General features: G+C 40.5%; 2 protein-coding genes across 4 annotated transcripts in view; one reads left to right on the forward strand and one right to left on the reverse strand.

Annotated features, from left to right (window-relative positions):
- bahd1 (bromo adjacent homology domain containing 1) overlaps positions 1 to 10,291 on the forward strand; it is a 35,210-nt gene extending 24,919 nt beyond the window's left edge. For 2 of the 3 annotated variants that reach the window (XM_035168004.2, XM_035168005.2), the window contains exons 3-7: positions 2,166 to 2,575; positions 2,844 to 3,003; positions 3,114 to 3,193; positions 5,438 to 5,529; positions 5,647 to 10,291. In XM_035168004.2, the coding sequence (XP_035023895.2) occupies positions 2,166 to 2,575; positions 2,844 to 3,003; positions 3,114 to 3,193; positions 5,438 to 5,529; positions 5,647 to 5,839 (935 nt within the window). In that variant the 3' untranslated portion in view covers positions 5,840 to 10,291. The remainder of the gene's footprint in view (positions 1 to 2,165; positions 2,576 to 2,843; positions 3,004 to 3,113; positions 3,194 to 5,437; positions 5,530 to 5,646) is intronic. The other variant, XM_035168006.2, reaches the window with a different exon arrangement.
- Positions 10,292 to 14,935: 4,644 nt separating this feature from the next.
- prlh2r (prolactin releasing hormone 2 receptor) lies at positions 14,936 to 17,843 on the reverse strand. The gene is made up of 2 exons (XM_035168501.2): positions 16,700 to 17,843; positions 14,936 to 15,868 (listed from the first exon to the last, which is right to left on the reverse strand). Exons 1-2 carry the CDS (start codon positions 17,651 to 17,653, stop codon positions 15,545 to 15,547), a joined length of 1,278 nt encoding a protein of 425 aa, XP_035024392.1. The 5' UTR covers positions 17,654 to 17,843; the 3' UTR covers positions 14,936 to 15,544.
- Positions 17,844 to 19,092: the final 1,249 nt, after the last annotated feature.

Raw genomic sequence — 19,092 nt, forward strand, 5'->3', positions numbered from 1 at the left:
GTCTGTCTCTCTGACCCTCTCTCTCGCTCTCACTCCCATCTGTATCTCTCTGTCTGTCTGTCTCTCTCTCTCTCTGTCTGTCTGTCTGTCTGTCTGTCTGTCTGTCTGTCTGTCTGTCTGTCTGTCTCTCTGTCTGTTCTCTGTCTCTCTCTTTCTCTTCTCTCTGTCTCTCTCTCTTCTCTCTCTCTCTCTCTCACTCTCTCCACCTCTCTCTCTCTCTCCCGCTCACTCTCTGCCTCTCTCTCGCTCTCTCTGTGGTCTCCAGCAGATAAATCCAGGTCAGCATGAGAGTTGAGACTCTTGTCTCACAGGAAATCCTTTTTACAAACAGATCTTTTTCACTGAGGACAGTTTGACATGTCACATTAGACAAGAGAAGCATGGGTGTCAATAACAGATGAATACATTTCATTTAGCAAGAACAGAGCCATTATTAATGTTATTAGTAGAGTCTATGCTATGTCAGAATATCTGCTGTGAAAAGCTCTACCCACATCAGAACTCTTCTCATGACATGTGTTTCCAAATCCGGTTTCATTGACACCTTCATCGCTCTCCTGCTCACTTTGTGGCACCTGTTACCATAGGACATATGATATCTTATTAGTACATGGACTTTGACGACCTGGTGTTAATTCCAACAAGGCTCCACCCAACTTCAACCCTAGCAGAGGTTTATCCAGCCATCGAAATTAACCTGGGTAAAGCAGCGTTAGTGACTAGCTGGTTACCATTCAGCAGCCAGAACTGTGTATGTGTTACACGTTGTTTCATCAGGAGCAGCACGGCTCAGGAGGTAGAGTAATCGTGAAGTGACCAGGAGGATCCTGGTATAATCCCAGGCTCCTCTAGAGTGTGTTGAAGTGTCCTTGATCAAGACACTGTAGACACTGTCTGTCCTTGTGTGCAAATATTGTGCTCCAGTAAGTCACTTTGGATAAATCAAGCTTCTGCCAAATGAATAAATATAATGTCATGTTTTTGCTGCCCCCAGCTGGTCAATAAATCAGCAGTTTAATGTTGATACTAATCTGATCCATTTAATGCTATATGCTTGTTGTTATCTTTCACAACTTTATGAACGGTACTTTAGGCTAAATAAATCCTTAATCTGAAATCTTAAACTCAATCTGTAAATAGATTTACGTGAGAAGACTCTCCACAAGTCAGCTGCTCATTTTAAAGAAACCTTGAGCACAAAAGTTCAGTGTAATTCATTCAGATCTACAGGCATCGTAAACCAACAAGAAACTAAACAATGGCGACTCTCTGCCTTTGAAACGTGAAGTCTAATTGACCGTACATTCCTCTAGTATTTATGTTCTTTTAATCTCTAGGGATCCACCAATCAAAAGGGTTTTTCATCAAAGTCCATTGCAGAACAAAAAACTGTGGGGCTTTGGGTACCCTCTGTTTTCATCCGCTTGATGCCTACAAATTGGAAGTGTTCCCCATGATGATCTGTTGAGTTCTCAGCCCGGGAAGGTGGAGTGAAGACAGCGAGCGCACGTTTTCCAAGAAGTTTTCCGATGATTCTTTTGAATTAGTCGTATCATGTGCCGTTATCTGCTATTGGCTGGGTCAATAATTCTCACTCGAAGACAGGAATTTGTGCTTTTCAATGATAGTTATTAAGTCCATATCTCCCACAGGGTCAGGCCAGGAGGTTTGAAATTTCATGCAGGTGCCCTAGTTTTTCGTAGATAATCATGATGCCTTGTTGGTGAGGATAGAAAATGTTATCTTTGAAATGATGTCGTAATTTGTGTGTCTCAACAGTCAAAGAGTGGATTTTAAAACATATTCTAATGTTAATGTTTCCTCCGTGGAGCAAATAAAAGCTGAAATAAATTGACCATTAATTTACCTTAATGTCATCACCACAGCTGTATCATGGGAGTGTGCACAGTTTTATGGTAACGCCAAGTGTGTGCGCGTGCGTGCGCCTGCGTGCGCGTGCGTGCGTGTGCTCTGTTAAAGGCTGTAATTGACCTTAATTGAGCCTCTGTTTGTTTTTTCTGCTGCTTCAGCGGAACTAATAAAAACTGAGTGCAGTCCATGTCTCTATTATAAAACCTTGTTAAAGGTTGTTGATCAACGTGTCTGCTCAGTGTGCACATGTTTCACTCTGTCACTCTACTTCATTATCTCTGTTCCTTCCTCAGAAGACTACTCATCAACCCTCAACGACCATCACAGCCCCTCCTCCATCCCCATCTCCCCTAGCCCCAGAATTCTCACTGGCTGCCCCGTTCCCACTGTGCCTCCAGCCGGCCAATCAGTGCCCCACGTTCAGACTCCGCTGTCCGACCCCAGCCAACCGCAGCCACCGCTGCAGGTGGCAAAGGAGTGTCCGCAGAGTGCCAAGCCGCCTAGTGGGTCGAGGTCTGGCGGACGCGGCAACGGCACCATCGGTTCAGCTGTCTGCCCTCTCAACAGGGACAAGAAACAGAAGCCCAGCTCTCCCAGTGTCAAAGAGCGGTCGGTTGCCAAGCAGCCGAAGAACGGCCGCCAGAAAACCACCAACGGCTGGCGGGCAGTTGGCCTGCCCTTTCAGAGGGAGGTTTTCTCTGTGGTATGTAGAGAACGTCCTGCTGGTGCTTTTTGATTTGCCATTTGTAATTAAATCTGGTGTAATTTAACTTTTACAAAGAGACTTCAGGATGATTTATCACACATGCATCATGTCCATTCACTCTGCATTTCATCCTCCACATTTCTGTCAAGACACAGAATCATTCAGTACAAAATGCATCCTGCAGCATTTTACTCCACAGGCTCTTGCAGCTTATCAGTGTGTAGCTGCTGGAGGAGTCAGTATTTCCTGCTGCCTGTGTTCCCAGGGAGAGGAGGCTCTTGTGCTGAGGAAGTGTTTTGAGGGCATCCAGAGGGACGGGGAGCTGATTCGGGTCAGAGACACTGTCCTGCTGAAATCTGGGCCCAAGAAGAAGTCTCTGCCTTACGTGGCCAAGATCTCAGCACTGTGGGAAGAGCCAGAGTCAGGTAGGACACCCACTGTAGGACACTGTTTATTTACACCACAAGAGAAGCTGTGGTAATGCAGTAATAACTGCCTCCAGCACTGACGTGATCTGTGTGTTTCTTCTCCTCAGGAGAGCTGATGATGAGTTTGTTTTGGTACTACCGTCCAGAACACACGCAGGGGGGATGCAACCCCAGCTTACATTGTGAGGTGAGGAACAAATCCTTTGAAACCATGCCTTCAGGAACAAAATGGTTTTGTTTCAGCAGAGGCTTGTTAACATCCTGTAGCTCCAATCAAATGTGCAAATTGTATGTAAATCAGTGCGCCAGAGTATTCATGCACAACCTCTTAAGGCTTATTTATGCTCAACATTAGATGCGTATAAGGAAACTGACTTTTCGGTCCGTACTACGTTCATTCTGTCCATATTTGTGAACATCACCTGGAAGCTTATTGATATGGACTTGACAGATGAAAGCGAACAGTACCACCAGAAATCGGGGGGGGCTGTGAAGCCAGTATTTCAACCGAGATGACATCGGACATAACGAAGAAATGTATCTGTGAAAAAAAATTCTCCATCCACATTTGATGACCTCACAGATCCCCACTGATTACAAAACGTCTCTTTTACCTCTTTCTTAAGAGGTATATTATCACAACAACCTCCACCGTTGCCATGTCTGTGGTTCAGAATCTCTCGACTCTAGTGGATGTATTGCTTAACCACCATGGCAACGTAAAGGGTGCATGGAAGTATGTGGGCGGGTACGTTTACATCGTTTGAAACTGAAACTTTTCATATGTAAAATCAGCATAAATGAACAAATCGAAATCTATAGAAAAAAGGAGCTGCACTTTCTGCTGTCGGGAGGTAGCCGTCATGTTTTCTAGTGCGCCCGTGTGAAACATACCTTGATTGACATATGCATAGAAGCACACGCATGCATCCGTGCCGACGCTCTCCACATGTGTCTGCGTGCGTCATAGAGTAGGTCCTGCTGAGGTAAATACTTAATAGAGCAGCAAATATGAATAAATCTGCTGCTGAAAATCTTCCCCTAAAAGTGCACAATTTGTTCTTTTTCATAACCTTGCGAGGCAGCTGGATTTCTCACGAGGAGAAACCATCTTACCAGGCTCCACGCTATTCGCTCCTGGTTTGGACCAATCAGTGTCAGTGTGAAAGAAAAGCAAATAAAGCACTAAACGCTTCTCTTGATGGAAAAGGTGTTTTCCTGCTTCTCCTCACTAGCGTCAGGAACCATGATTGATGGTGATGGACAGATGGCTCATCCAATCACCTGCCAAGCCCAGTTTCCAAGAAAGCCGTCCCAGATTGTTCTGTGTAACAAACCATCTGGCTCGTCGGGTTTCCTTATTGAGTAACATTTGATGAAAACAAAAGTGAAACTACACCTTCTTAAATCACTTACCCTTTATTTAAAATTTAATAATGTGTCTTAAACACATTTGAGAAATGAGAAAAGATGGAGTTGGGACTTGGGAATTTGGGACTTTTCCAGAGTTCTTAATATGTTTTAAAAAGAAAATCCTAGAATATTCACACAGTTAAAGGTATTAATTCCAATGTAAGAACATAATGGAATCAATGACTATGTTCACATGGAGAGCTGAAGCTTCTGCAAGATTAGAGCGAAAACACGCAAAATGGTATAGGTAGCATTATACATGAAACTAGTTTAAAACTGGCGGAATAACATTGGACGTAATGACGTGTTATAATTGGGCTATTTAAAGGAATATGAATGGAATTTTCAATTAGCAACTCATGCAAATATCATAGTTAAATGTCGATTAATTAGTAGTTGGAATATTATTGTCCATGTAAACGTAGTCACTGGTGTTTTTCACATTGATCTTGACCATTGGTCTTTGTTACTATAATTTTATAGAATATAAGGTTTTCTGTGCAACACACTTTAATAACACATTTTAGTGTTTTAATGCCTCTTGGTCGTGAAAATGAACCAATCAGGATTCAAGAAAAGACTTCATCTTTACAGTCACTGCTAATATGTTTCAACGGGAAGACAGCGCAACAAACACAGGCAGACACAAACGCACAGCTTCTGTTTGTGCTCACTTCCTGTCGTCAGTAATCTCCCAAAAGGAACAAATTGCTCTTTTATTCAATCTCCAGAAACAATGACCCACATAAAGTCTGTCATTTCCCAGCTGCACTGGCTGCACACAGCCGACACTTCAGAGCAGCCGTGTGAGGACAGTAACACGGCTCTCAGAAAAATCTTTCTTTTATGAATCCGTCTTTACAAGTGAAGGTTAGACAGGAGTGTTTGTGTACAACACAGACAGATGTTTGAGGTCCAACCCAATCTAGGGTTATGTGTACGAGCAAATCCTGATGAGGCTCAGATGGCACCTTTTTGTTTTGAGCTGATGAATAAAACACAACTCATTTTCCTCCAGAATGAGATCTTTGCGTCTCGTCACCAGGATGTGAACAGTGTGGCCTGTATTGAAGACAAATGCTATGTCCTAACATTGGCACAGTATTGTCGGTAAGAAAGAAAGCATTTTCACTTAAGCATTTTTCTTTCTAGCATGTTTTATTGTTTTACTGAATTTTATTTGGGAACTGATTGAACTTGATGTCTTGTGATCTGCGCCGTCTCCAGATTTTGTGCCTTGGTAAAACGCCGTAGGGAAGGTGTACACGACAGTGCCGCCTCCCTCGTGGTGCCACCCATTGCTGGCAACGCCATGCCCACCCACCACTGTGTGCCCGATGACATCAACCCAGAGCTGGTGTTCTTCAGCCGACACGTCTACGACTTCCGCTACGGTCGCCTGCTCAAAAACCTGCAGTAGCATGTGATGTATGCCATGACTGTGGGACGTGAGCTAATGTTTCTCTGGTTTCATCCTCTACAACTTTGTTTAACTACAAAACTACCTGCTGCCTCTGTGAGAGAGGAACCGGACATTTAGGATGAAGGAGACACAAGCTTATCTTTATTTGAAATTCATACTCAACGCGCCACATGTTTATTTAGTGAGAGTCATGGTCTTACATACGGTGTTGTAGAAGAGTCGTTATGGCAGTGTAATTGGGCTTCATCATACATGGCTCTCTGGTGTTGTAGCAGCTGTGTGAAAACCCTGGAATGTACTCTGCTGTAGAAAATGCTACTGTAGTTCTTAGAAATGTGACACTTGATATATATATATATATATATATAAGGAGAAGTTGATGTTACATGTGAACCATGTTACCATCTGCCTGCAGATATCAGACACACGAAGTATCAGTTATACGTCATAGATAAAGATCATGCTCATCATTAGAATTCACTTTTCTCAGAGGCACTGTAGACTAAGGTTTAAGAGAAAGACGCAAACTTGTGTCTTCAAGGTTTGGTAAATGTGTCGATTCACCTTGTTGCCAGAAGTTCTTTGAGTTGATCCAATCTGAGGTCAGTGAATATAAAGCTGCTGCCAGCAGCCATTTAGCAAAGCTCAGCATAAATACTGGAAACAATTGGGGGATTGACCATCAGTAGCGAGGTCCCGTCGATGCACTCGACCAATCACAGTGTCAGCTTTAAATCATCGTTTCATCCTGTTTTTAATCGTACCAAATGTAATATAAAACCAAACCTATCGGAAAATGAACACTTGAACAAACATCAGTGGGATAAGAACTACCTAATAACAGAAACTATCTTTGACAATTTTATTTGACGTTTACTTGTCTTATTTTGGTCCATGTCCCATCCAATAACATGGAGGAGGCAGGATTTAATTTGTTTACCTTTACCGCAGCCAGCAAACGAGACATTTTGGCTTCACTTTTGTGAAACAGTTATGTCGTCTTATCTTTATCTACAGTCTTTTTATTTTTTGGAAAGAGCCGGGCTAGCTGTTCCCCTATTTCCAGTCTTTATGCTAAGCTAAGATAACTAGCTGTTTGCTCAGGCAGACGTAAATCTCAGCGAGAAAGTAGCTTAGCGTATTTCCCACAGTTTCAAATAATCTTTTATCTAACATTTCCATTTTCATGTGAGTGTGATTGACTTGTAGGTCTATGTAGTGAACTCCGGACAAAGCTGCGAAGAAAGGAGATTCGGCTAAATATACTCACTGATCAGTTTTGTGCACAGCCACAAATGAAAAGTGGAAGCAGTTTGGCGACATCTGTTGTGAGTCTCTAAGATAATTATAGGTTTTATGACATATCTGTAGCTCTGAAATCCACCAGTGGTGAGTTGTCACACTGTAACACAGACGTGCACTCTACAAAGATAGCACAGGTGACTTTGTTTGGTCTCGCAGTGTGAAGACGTCCAACGAGCCGAGCATTGAGGGGGTTTATGTTATGCCAATGCTGAGGAATATTTTACTTTGTGATTTGACTCTGGTGTCAGCGAACTGTATATTTGCATTTAAACGTTTGGAAGAGCACTTGTTTCTGGCAGATGGCAACAGTTAGTCACCTATATTCTCGTTTCTTCACCGATGAGATGCTGAGTAATGAATTCAGTGTAGCATTTAGATCTGTGATGATGATTCATTCCTATGTTTGAGAGAAGATGTGTATTTATTTCTGTACTGAGAAAATATAAATTATTTTCAGAAGATAATTTTAAAGAATAGAGTATTAGATGAGTGGCTTTCATTCCTGATTAGAGCGCAGGTCAAAGTCGTCTCTCGTCATTAGCTGCACTGTCTAAGATGAAAAGCGTGTATGTCGTTCGCAGTAGTGTTCCTGTGACTGATTGCTCTCCCAATAGAAGCCTGTGAAATGTTGTGTTGAGATGTTTAAGGTCCTCCAGGCAGATTCAAGGACACATCTGGAGGATCTGGAAGGATATCAGACACAGTTTGAAGGACACCTGTTAACATGTGACCAGATGCTTAAACATGCAGGACCAAAAACCTTTATGTTGGCCCCTCCCAGCTTCCTGTCATAGCCTCCTTTTCACGTCTCCTCCGATGACGAAGCTTTGCCTCCTCACCTTTAAATTGCTGAATGCTACGTTGATTTAAAACGTACCCTGCCATTAGCCTGTGCCCTCGATCTTGCTGCCTTATAGAACATTCCCAGCCTTTCATTTAGAAGTGTGTACCAATCTCAGCTTGGGGTTATGAAACCTGTTAGTGTGCTGATCTTGATTCCTCGATGCTTGAAAGGCATCTCAGGTCCGTCTCATACATCTGATCAGAAACGTAAAACTGACCCTTAATCAATTCTCACTCTAACAAATGTCTGCATATGTTTTATTTAATCTCTCCTGAGGACAAAATGGTTGTTAAAAGAATAGTTTGACATCTTGAAAAATGTGGAATTCTTGCAGAGAGTTGGGATGATTGATGCCACTCTTGTATGTTTACAATAAGTGTGAAGATATAGCTAGCACCCGCTTAGCTTAGCATTAGCTCAGCAGGGGAAGACAGAGGTGTGATCCTGTCAGACAAGGCAACTAAAACCACCAACCAGCACCTAAAAACCTCACAATTCAACTCTTTATATCTTCATTAATCTGTAAAAATTTAGCGTTCTGCTTCCTGTCTTCGCACAAAGATAATGCTGCTTTCAGACATGAACTTCACAGAACCTTAGTATTTTCTCTAGACGAGGTTCTTGTGTGAACGTAAATGTCCGAGTGGGAGCCTCCGGATTATCTGCAGACTTTTTCACATAAAGAGCCATAAAATGTCAGATTCAATGGACTCGGACATTTGCGTTCTCATGTACAGCCCCTCTGTAAAACGATGGAAATGTATGGAGTTCCGTGTGAAAGCAGCATTAGAGATATAAGGGTGGTCTTGATCTTTTCATCTAATTCTCTACAAGAAGGCATTTTCTTCCAGAGATGTCAAACATTTCCTTTCTTTGGTTGTAGTTTGATTTGTAACAGTTCATTTTCCTCAGTTTGGTACAAAAAGCATCAAAACGTCCAAAGAAAATCCTCGACTCCCTTCTTCATAATCCAGCTCTTATCTGTCCATCTGGATGCTCATGTTCCAAACAGTCCCATTTTTTGCCATAATAATAAAGAGACTATTTGGCCGACCTCAGTGGATGCTGTTAGCACAACACGGAGGTGATTTATAATACAGGAGTATTTGAGACGTTTCAGTCTTTTACTCTGCTTTGCACTTGTCAGCATTTGAATACTTACTGTAGTATCCAACGTGTTGTTAGCTGGTGCCAGAGAGCGCAAAACTAGACTGGATGTGGGCAGTGCTTGACTCCCTGTACATCAGGTGGAATAGATTCATTTTGTGTGTTAATTTAACAAAAATATTATTCGCTATAATTATTTAATGGATTAATATTTGACTTTCAAACAAGTCGCCTTGAATTAAATTATTGTTATTGGTTAATTCAATTCACCAGGCTCAAACGGAGCGAACTGGCCCTGGTGTTTCAATCTGCTTTTCATGCTAAACCAGAGGGAATCAGTGTGTTTTAACGACCTCTCCACTGGGCACAAGATTTTACTGAATATTCCTTTTTGATGGACATATTCAAGCCCACATGGCACAATTATACAAACCAAACTATATTGGGTTTAATTTTAGTTTTAATTCCCACCGGGTGTTCCAGGATCAGTGTTAGGAACCATGCACAATACAGCTCTCAGTCACAATATTAATACCAATAACTGGCTTTACTTTGATGGCACATCAGTGTATATCATGGACTGACTTGAAAGAGTTAAATAGGAACCATCACTAATTTATGATTTAAAACTTATGTTCTGGTTTCAATTGTTTGGCTCGACTAAGAAAATATGTTGATCCGCTGATCTGTGTATTATGGCCTTACAGGAATCATTCAGCAAACTAATGAGGTTTAATCAAGATGTGTGATACTTATGTCTTAGCTGGTCCTCTGTGCCTGTTCCCATTAACCCGTATATATAAATATATTCCAAGCGTTTTCCATGAAGAGAAGGACGAGCATATGCTGTCGTTTTTATTCACCTTACGAATGCCTTTCATTTTTGTCAGATGATGATACTGGTCTGATCTTGAATCACCACAAAGAAATGTTTTCACCAAAAACAGAGAGAGAGAGCGAGAGAGAGAGAGAGGGTGAAAGAGGAGGGAGACATGAATTTAACTTCATTCCCAGGTGTACAAAAACCTAAACTTTAGTTCTTCTTATGTGAATTTTATGTTCGTATTCTTTGCATGGCGTTTTGGAAATCTTGGAAATATTAATCACAGCACAGATTATTTGTATGGTTTCAAATGGACCTCTGTAATATAAGAAAAAATATTTAATTGTAATAAATAATATATGAGTTTGAACATGTGTTTGAGAGATTTCTTTATGGCTGACATTGTTGACAGCTGTAGTAATGGTTGCTGCCCAGGTGGTGGCTCTCTCTGGCAATATTTTTATCTGAACTGCTTTCATCAAACGCAGAGATCGCAGCTCTGAGAGGTGTTGTTGAAGAATTATCTCCATATTGATGTGTTAAATGTTGCATGAGCACAGTTTCTTTACGGAAAAGCTTCATGCAGCACTGGAAAGACTATATTTAAAAGACAATATTGACATTTGTAGTCAATATTAATCGACTACAGGCTTTCAGGAAACAGGCAGAAAGCTGAATCGATTCAGTCAATCAATTTTTTTCCACAAATACACTGATCATGCCACAACAATAAAACAAAATTGATTTTATTTGTTGTTTAACTGTTTCCCTCAGTTAGGGACATGCTTATTGTCTGTTGTTTTTACCTGGATAATCAAATGAAAAATTCATTCCTGTACTGACAATAACCCTTTTTTTCTGCAGGAATTTAAAGAAACATTCATTTCCTGCTAAATAAAAACAACCTTTTTATTTTATTTAGATTTTCCTTTGAGTTTACAGAGAAAAACAAAGATGGATCTGCATGAATCAACATCCCTGTTTTCTTTTCATCGCCTCCAGCCTTTCCCCTCTTGTACCTACTTTAATAATTCATTCAACTCTTTACACCTGAAATAATTATTTATCAGGGGCACTGGGTGGATCATGACAGGAGAGACGAGAGCATCTTGAAAACAGGAGATTTAATCATCTAACCTCAATAATCAGGCCTCTGATGAAAATGTATGAGGCCTCTAGCACTACTCAATCAGATTATGATGATTTCTGTGGCATGAGCAGGTAAATCATTTGCATCTGAGACAGCGACCATGGTGATAAGAGAGCATTCAGCTGCTCCTAAGTATTTAGTAGTGTGACAGTGCATGGGTGCATGCTCAATGATTGAACCGTGAAGTGTGTTTATGAATACGTTTTCTGCAATGAGACTCAGTGCAGGATCTATGTGTTACACACCAGGGGTTACGTACATCTGCAGACCAAGTATTGATGGATAATAACAGACAAACTGTTGAAATTGAATTGAGATCTAATGACTTTTTATTTTTGTCCCTCTCAGTTGTCGGTGATGTGTACAGACCATCAGAGTCGAGAATGTGAAAAGACTCATTTCATCACCAAAATAATTCACACACTCGATGATTCACAATGATGTTAACGTCTATTGTCGACTTGAAGTAGAAAACAAGTGACATATCAGAGCCATGCATCTTGTATGTATATTAAGAAAGACATTCACAGGTACATGTTGTTTATTTTATTTTCATTTACATATGTACAAGGAGGGTTGAGGGTTGGAGTTGAAATAGCTGTAAGTATTAGATAAACAGTAAAAAAAAAAATACAGTTAACATATTTCTAACATGGAAATGGGTATTTGATAGACATATGTCAGGCAACCACTGCTTTTTTTATTATCCTTTCACGACTAAAAAGGAAGCCATCAAATGATTGTCTGCTTCAAAGAACTGCTCTTCTAACCAGCTGCCTCTCTGACCAAAGATTTGGTGTCAGAATTCTCTAGACGGGTGAAGAAACTGCCACAAATGGGACTTTCTCTTGTCATACATGACAGCTGCACAGGTTCTGCTGAGAGCCGTGTATTTCAGTAGGGGTCCTGAGGTGTTGCAATTACGCACCTGCAAGACTTTCCAGGGACTGACTCGGCCCAATTTTGCACCACTCTCCTCTCTTATTAACTTCTCCTGTCCCCAGTGTGGCTGCATACAGAGATGCACAGAATCACAGATGCAGTGGCTTCATCATTTGGGAAGTTTCAAATTACTGAAGTGATTCAAAGTGAGTTGTTTTTTTTTCTGCTCAATTTAAAAGTACAGTGTGTAGCATTTAGCGGTAAAGTAGCATGCTGGAACCAAATGAATACACCTCACCGCACCCGCTATTTTCATGCAGGTAGAAGAAGCAATGGTCTGCCCTGCAGGTAAAGCCGTGACTCCATGGGAGTTTTTAATTATTATTTCTAATTGCCTTGTGAGCCTAGAGAGAGAAACAACTTTACAATAGTGAATAATAGCGAAATAGACGCCTGTGAATTGTTATCTTCAGCTAAAAGTTCCCTGAAAGACAATTCTAATCTGTTACTTGATTTTTTTGTAACGTCAGAAAATTAGAATTGACATCACAACAACACCATTTAGCGTTCGGGGCAGTACTCTGCACATCTTCAGAATTAAAGAGGACCGTCATCTCTGCTGAATCTACACACACAGCACGCACCTTACCGCCGCTCACTATGTAGAGATTACTGACATTTGCATCTGAAGACTTTGTTAAGCCCGCCTGAATTTGCATTTTCATTTTCATAAAGGACGTTTGCGACACAATCAGACATGAGAGCAGCGGGATGCATGAGTAGAAGTGTGTACAATATAATGTCTTTGTATAATTTCATGCTCCCATTAGCAGCAGTGACAACAATGGTGCCTCCCTGATATGATATTCAACAAGCAGTCTCTCCTTATCGAAAGTATTCACACTGCAGCTCGTCCACATACTATAATAATATGCTTTACTCTCTGTGATCAGGTCTACAAAGGAGTTTTAGGTTTGTAAAATATGAGCAGCCTTTCAGATGAAAAGACTGTTTTGTGAGATTAAGTCTGAGAAAATAAGATCAAGGAAAACAGTCTTAATGGGAAGCTTTGGAAAACTCTCAAAAGACACCACTTAGCTTTTTAACTCCTTGATTAAAAAAAATAAATTGACATCTCTGCACACAAACAAAGGGGCTTTCTTGATTAAGTGTTCCTTTTGCAGATATCAACCCGTGTAATTAACTGCAACATACTTTGATGTAATTGCACATTAATGGGAATCAATGGTGCATCAACAGATTGAAGAGTCTGGTTGTTCTTTTTCCCCCGGAGCTCCAGTGAAATAAACCTTTTCAGAAGATCTTGCAAAACAAGACGTCTTTTAAACGCTTCTCATCTTTAATCAGCAATAATTATTACATGAAAAACGATTTAGCTGATGAGTAACACTAGTGTTTTTCAACCTTGATGATGTAAACTCCATGTGGGTTTTCCTGATATGCAGGACTTTGGGAAATGTATAAGGCTGTATGATATTCGTGTGATTTTAAATTTAACTTGAAGGCTGCACCAAACTGCACACTCCTAAATATTAGTGCCCTAAACATGCCTGTTTTTAGTGTTTTTAATCAAGATCCATGAATCTATGAGTAATCAACGAAAATGTTGAAGAAAAACAAAAACATACATCGCAATGTTGAGGAAAATTCCTGGATCTGTCCCTCTGATCCGGATCTGCACCAAAATTTAATGGATTCTTCCTCTGTACACGTCCCATCCTTCCACCAAGTTTATCGGAAATCCATTCAGTTGTTTTTATGCGATCTTGCTAACAAGCAAACAAACAAACGGACAGAGGTGAAAACATAGTCTCCTTACCAAAGTTGAATACAGCATAATATCTAATAATACAATCCATTGAGCTCCACACACAGATGAATGCGATAGTCACTTTTACATCTTGTTACAGTCTGACTGCTGTCTAATGGCTGGATTCATAGCAACTTCAGCACCTGGTCAGAAAACACTGAGAAACCCTGTAATGGTGTATCTCTGCACAATTTCACTGTGAGTTAAAAGTGACTCATCTCTCATGAGCCCTGAGCTGAATCAATAATAGTAGTTTATGGACAATTTTCAAACCAGCACACCCTGATTTTGTATTTTGTCTTATTAAGATAAAGAGCTGTTGGTGATAAGAAATAAAAGCTTTGATTTCAGTCTATTTGTTCAAAATCATATATCGCTTTACTTCCTAATACATTTTCTATTACATCCTATTTATATAGAAAAGGCCAAAATGTCCACTAGTCACACTAGTGATGCATTTTTGACCTGACTAGTTACATTCAAAATGATGACTGTAGTTTTACTAGTGAAGTCCTATGTCTGCGGAAGGCACACAACATCATTAAAAAGTTATCACTACATTTGTTTCTTTGAATGTCACACTGCACCTCTGGATATACACAGTTTTATTAATGTATTGCATTTGACATATTGTATTTGTATATATTTTTTTCATATTAAGCTCTTTCTACCTTACTTTTATTAAATTTGTATTAAATTATTTCACTATTGAGCTGACCTGTTACCTCTCGTCCAACCCCTTTCATTGTACTCTTGACCCTGTGTTAACTTGTGCATGACAAATACAACTTAAAACTGCTTATTATAGTTGACCGGAAAAAAGATTGAATCAATCCATTTGAAAAAGTCTATCAGCAGAATTTTAAAACCTAACTTTTGAAGTTTTGTTTGCAAACTTCTGCCTCTCTTACTGTGCATCTGCAATTAAAATTCAACACAAGCACATTGCAATCATTTTGGGTGTCATTGGGGTCATAAACCTTTTTATTTATTTATGCATTAAACTTCCTCTCAGGTTTATTCACTCCGTTTTTTAAATATTAAATAGTACAGAAGATGGGGTTTTGATGATTATGATGGGTTGACATTTGACACACAACTCTGCACACTTGCATATTGTATTTTTTTCATCAAATGTCACAGCTGCAGCAGAAAGAAATCATTTCATGAGTAAAAGCCAAACTGAACAACAGAAACACATTCTAATTCCTGTACCCTCATTGGTAAAGTTTATTAAAATTATATAGATACATTTGTATATTAAGTGGAATGCAACAAGATAGATCTTATATTACACATGATAAAAGCATGGACAATTAACTAAATACTCTGTCAGTAAAAGTGGAAAGATATTGGACTAAACAGTACATAAAAAGGGCAAATTTTATATACATACAGTTGACATGGGGAATTACAAATGGAAAAAATATGAATATGTACAATAATTTAACCTAGAAACCTCAGAGAGAGCCACATGTGAGGATCCCTCTTCCAGGACGGACAGAGGAGCAATAGATGCAGCGTCTAACTAAACGCATCAACAAAGCCGGCTGGTGTTTTTCCACCTGTATAAAATTCTGTCAAATAGACAGAGCCATTGTGTGTTTCATTGGTGACTATGATCAGCTGTACACAGGATCACTGTTGCATGAAAGCCTTGCAACTCCACTTTACATAAATGATATTTTCCCTCCATTTATCTGTCAAAAGGAAGATTGGCAACATTCATACTAAATTTGAAGTGAAGAAGATGTTGATTCTTAAGCATAATTGTCTTGAGGAACAATGTTACTTTCAACAGCACATGGTAAATCTGCCACAATGGTGGAGGTGTGAAGACGTGGAACTTTAGACATTTTCAGGATGCTCGACCCTTGACCCCGCTCCTTTCCGTAACCCTTCCTCCAGAACAGGAAGTGGCTACACAGGTACGACAGGAACTTGTCGTGTAGTGAGGCGTAAATAAAAGGATTGTAGCAAGCGGAGCTCATGGCAAACAGGTGACTCGACACCTGGATGACGTTTACGTAGTTCTTCCCCAAAATGGAGAAGTCTGTGTCCAGGTCACGGATCAGATTCACCACCTGCAAAGATCATCTGTGTTACTGCAATCATCCATTCAAGCTACAGTTCATCAATCAGGATTTGCAACAGTTTTTCATGGTTTCGTTGTCTAAGCTAACAATAACATGTGCTAACAACAGTGCTAAAGTTAGCGAAAAGCTACTGATTAAGTCAGTAACAGTGGTGATTTGGTATAGTTAGTTCTCTTTGAAGATTTATTATTAAAGATTCATTCCTCCATGTAAAGGACATGAAGAAATGAAAACAATAAATTAAAGGTCTAATAGCCAGGCTGGTTGTTTCCACCATAAACTCTATAGATGACAAGCCAGCTTCCCAAAAGTGGAGCCAAATGTCTCGATCGACACCTGTTGGCTGTCTGCTGCACAGGGGATAAGTCCTGCCTCCTCCATGTTAGTGGATGGGACATGGACCACACTAAAGACTCTTGATTTCTGTCATTTGAGGTAATTCTTATCACACCGATAAAGTGCCAATGTTCCACAAAGTTAGTTATTTGATGTTATAAGAATGGGGTGAAACGTCATTAGTGACAGTTGAGACTGACTTCTGATTGGTTGAGCACATGTATCGGTGGGACCTGGATACCACAGTCTGACCAAGAAGACAAAGAGATAAAACATGTCAATTTGTGAGCTTAAGAGGTGCGGATAGGTTGTTACCTCTGGACAGAACAAGGCTACCTATGTTTATGCTAAGCTATGCTAATTCACTGCTGGTTTGAGTTAGTGGTGCATATTTAGCTACAGATATGTGAGTGGTATCGATTTTGTCTTCTAACTCTTGGCAGAAAAGTGAGTGGGTGTAAATCTCTCATTCATCTGGTGTACCTGTAATGGGAGCCATGAAAAGGCGAAACAGAGGACGGACACCAGCAGCAGGCAGAAGGTCTTCCTTCTACGTTTATTCCATGCTGCCCGCGCAGATCTCAGCTCTGGACATGCTGTCAAGCTAGATGTGGTCCTCCGCTTCAGCTGATAGGATATGGCACAGTAAGAAATAGAAACAGCAGCCAGCGGGACAAAGTAGGAGAAGAAGAGACTGAAACAGGAGTAGATAAGGCGACCTCTCTCCTGGCCATCCCAGAATTCCTCACACACGGCCATCTGCAGGCCTGCAGCCCGCAGGTCCAGGTAGACGATGTGCAGCGCTGTAGGTATTGATAAAGCCAGAGAGGACAGCCAGATTAGGACCACCAGACCCCAGCAGAACAGGCAACCTGCTCTTCTGCGAATGGGGTAAGCCACAACAACGTAACGATCGACTGCAATGGCCATGAGGGACAGGACCGCTGCATAGACTGCTACAGACTGCATGACGGTGACAAAATGACACATGCAGGGTCCAAATACCCATCCACGCTTGTCAAAAGCATAGGATGCCGTCAAAGGGACACAGAAGATGCACATGACCAGGTCGACGAGCGCCAGGTTTGTGATTAGGAAGTTTGTAGTGTTGTGTCTTTTCTTGTTGTGCCACATGAGAAATAGAAGGAGGAGGTTGCCGGTGAAGGCGATCAGGACCACAGCAGAGTAGAGGGGGATGAAGAGGAGCTTCAGGTCGAACAGGAGGTCCAGGCCGGAAAAGGAAGGAGGTGAGAACAGTGAGGTGGAGAAGAGGGGGCTGGAAGAGTTGCAGCAAGAGGAGGAAAAGGTGTCAGACATGGCTGGAGATGAAGAAGGAGTAGGTGAGTTCACCCGATCCATAGCTGCAGATATCAGAACAGATAACAATTTGTTATGGCATCGTATCAAATTACCTGCTGCATAATTCAAATATATCATTCCTCATTTTCCATCATAGATAAGTGCACGTTTGCATCATTCACTGAACAAAGTTTGATTGAGTCCAAAGTGGTATTAACATGATGACCCAGATTTAGACCGAAAGGTTGAGTCTCATCTGAACTGACCAATTAGCGACCATCTTCAAAACTCTCAACAGTGATTCAGTCTGATTAAAAAGGTGATGACGGGCAAGTGTCTTGCTCTCAGTACTAAGACATCCACTTTCATCCGTCTCATCTGTTCTCTGTCTCATCTTCATATTTAGTGTCATGAATATTAACGATGTGTACCGCTGGAGAGAGATCATGATTTGTCATGACTCCCTCATGTTGGTTTCTGGTTTGTTTAGTGCTTAAAAGCACTCATCCGATCCACTGAGATTCACTTTGACGTACATTCATAAACAGCAATATCTTTAGAGTCTATTCTACATACTGTATCTGTGCATGTAATCTCCATATTATTAGTATTATTAGTATTATTGTTGGCATCATTTAATCACTCATGGCTACAGTGTATGTTCGTTTTGTCCGTTTCATTCATAAAAAAGCAAAGAATCACACTGTGTCTACAAACTATAAAATAAAAAAAACACACAGCAAGAGGAAAATAATCAGTCTGATTAGCCAAATCCCTTGACCTATTGTAGAGTAGCTGCTTATTAATGACTTACTTCGGCTAAACGAGACCTCCTGATCTCATTATTTGTCATAATGTTATTTCTTTTAATAAATTATCTGAGTTTGCCTAAAACGACTTGTTGATTCAGTGAAATTATACTGGGAATCCACACCGATGAGGAAATTACAAAACTCAAACAACTATGACTTATCCACTGATATAACAAATAATAATGATTCTAATATTGTCAGGCAATTTGTTACTTGTTCTGTATGACTTATATTAAAGGTATTAAACAGTGTATAACTAACAAATTCCCTGACAAATATATCTGCCAAATTTTAACTTACAAGAACAGTTTTGGTCTCTAATGAATATCATGCAAAATTGTCAATTGCTAGTTTTTAGCTTTAAATGTTCTAGGACCATTGAAAAAAAAAAGTACCTCTTACGGAAATCAGACGTCTCTTAGATTTTTGCAAATTGTCAGACGGTCCAGCCCCTGTTAGTGTCTTCTGATGTGCAGCCTCACCTCTTCACCGCAGCTCGCTCTGCTTCAGAATAAAGATATGTGCTCTCTCTCTCTCTCTCTCTCTCTCTCAAACACTACATGCGCATATGAGTGAGTCACCTCCAGTACAGTTAGCCAGAAAGAAAGTAACCTGGTCTGTCTTGTCATGTCCGTCTCACCCATCACCCCAATGAACAATCATTATCATCTCCCATGATATTCCTCTTGGGCACTTCAGTGACTCTCTGGTAATAAATAGTGAATTTATAATGACCTTGTCCTGTTTTATGGCTGGACTTGCTGT

Source organism: Hippoglossus stenolepis, chromosome 10 (assembly GCF_022539355.2).
Source record: "Hippoglossus stenolepis isolate QCI-W04-F060 chromosome 10, HSTE1.2, whole genome shotgun sequence".
In the NCBI taxonomy this organism is placed as follows: Eukaryota; Metazoa; Chordata; class Actinopteri; order Pleuronectiformes; family Pleuronectidae; genus Hippoglossus; species Hippoglossus stenolepis.

What these genes read in the sequence shown, in the direction of transcription:
- prlh2r (XM_035168501.2), bottom strand. Translation starts at nt 17,653, where the DNA reads ATGATATATTTGAATTATGCAGCAGGTAATTTGATACGATGCCATAAC. An exon ending in TTTCATGGCTCCCATTACAG is followed by an intron (nt 15,869 to 16,699) that starts GTACACCAGATG and finishes TGATCTTTGCAG; the next exon opens with GTGGTGAATCTGATCCGTGA.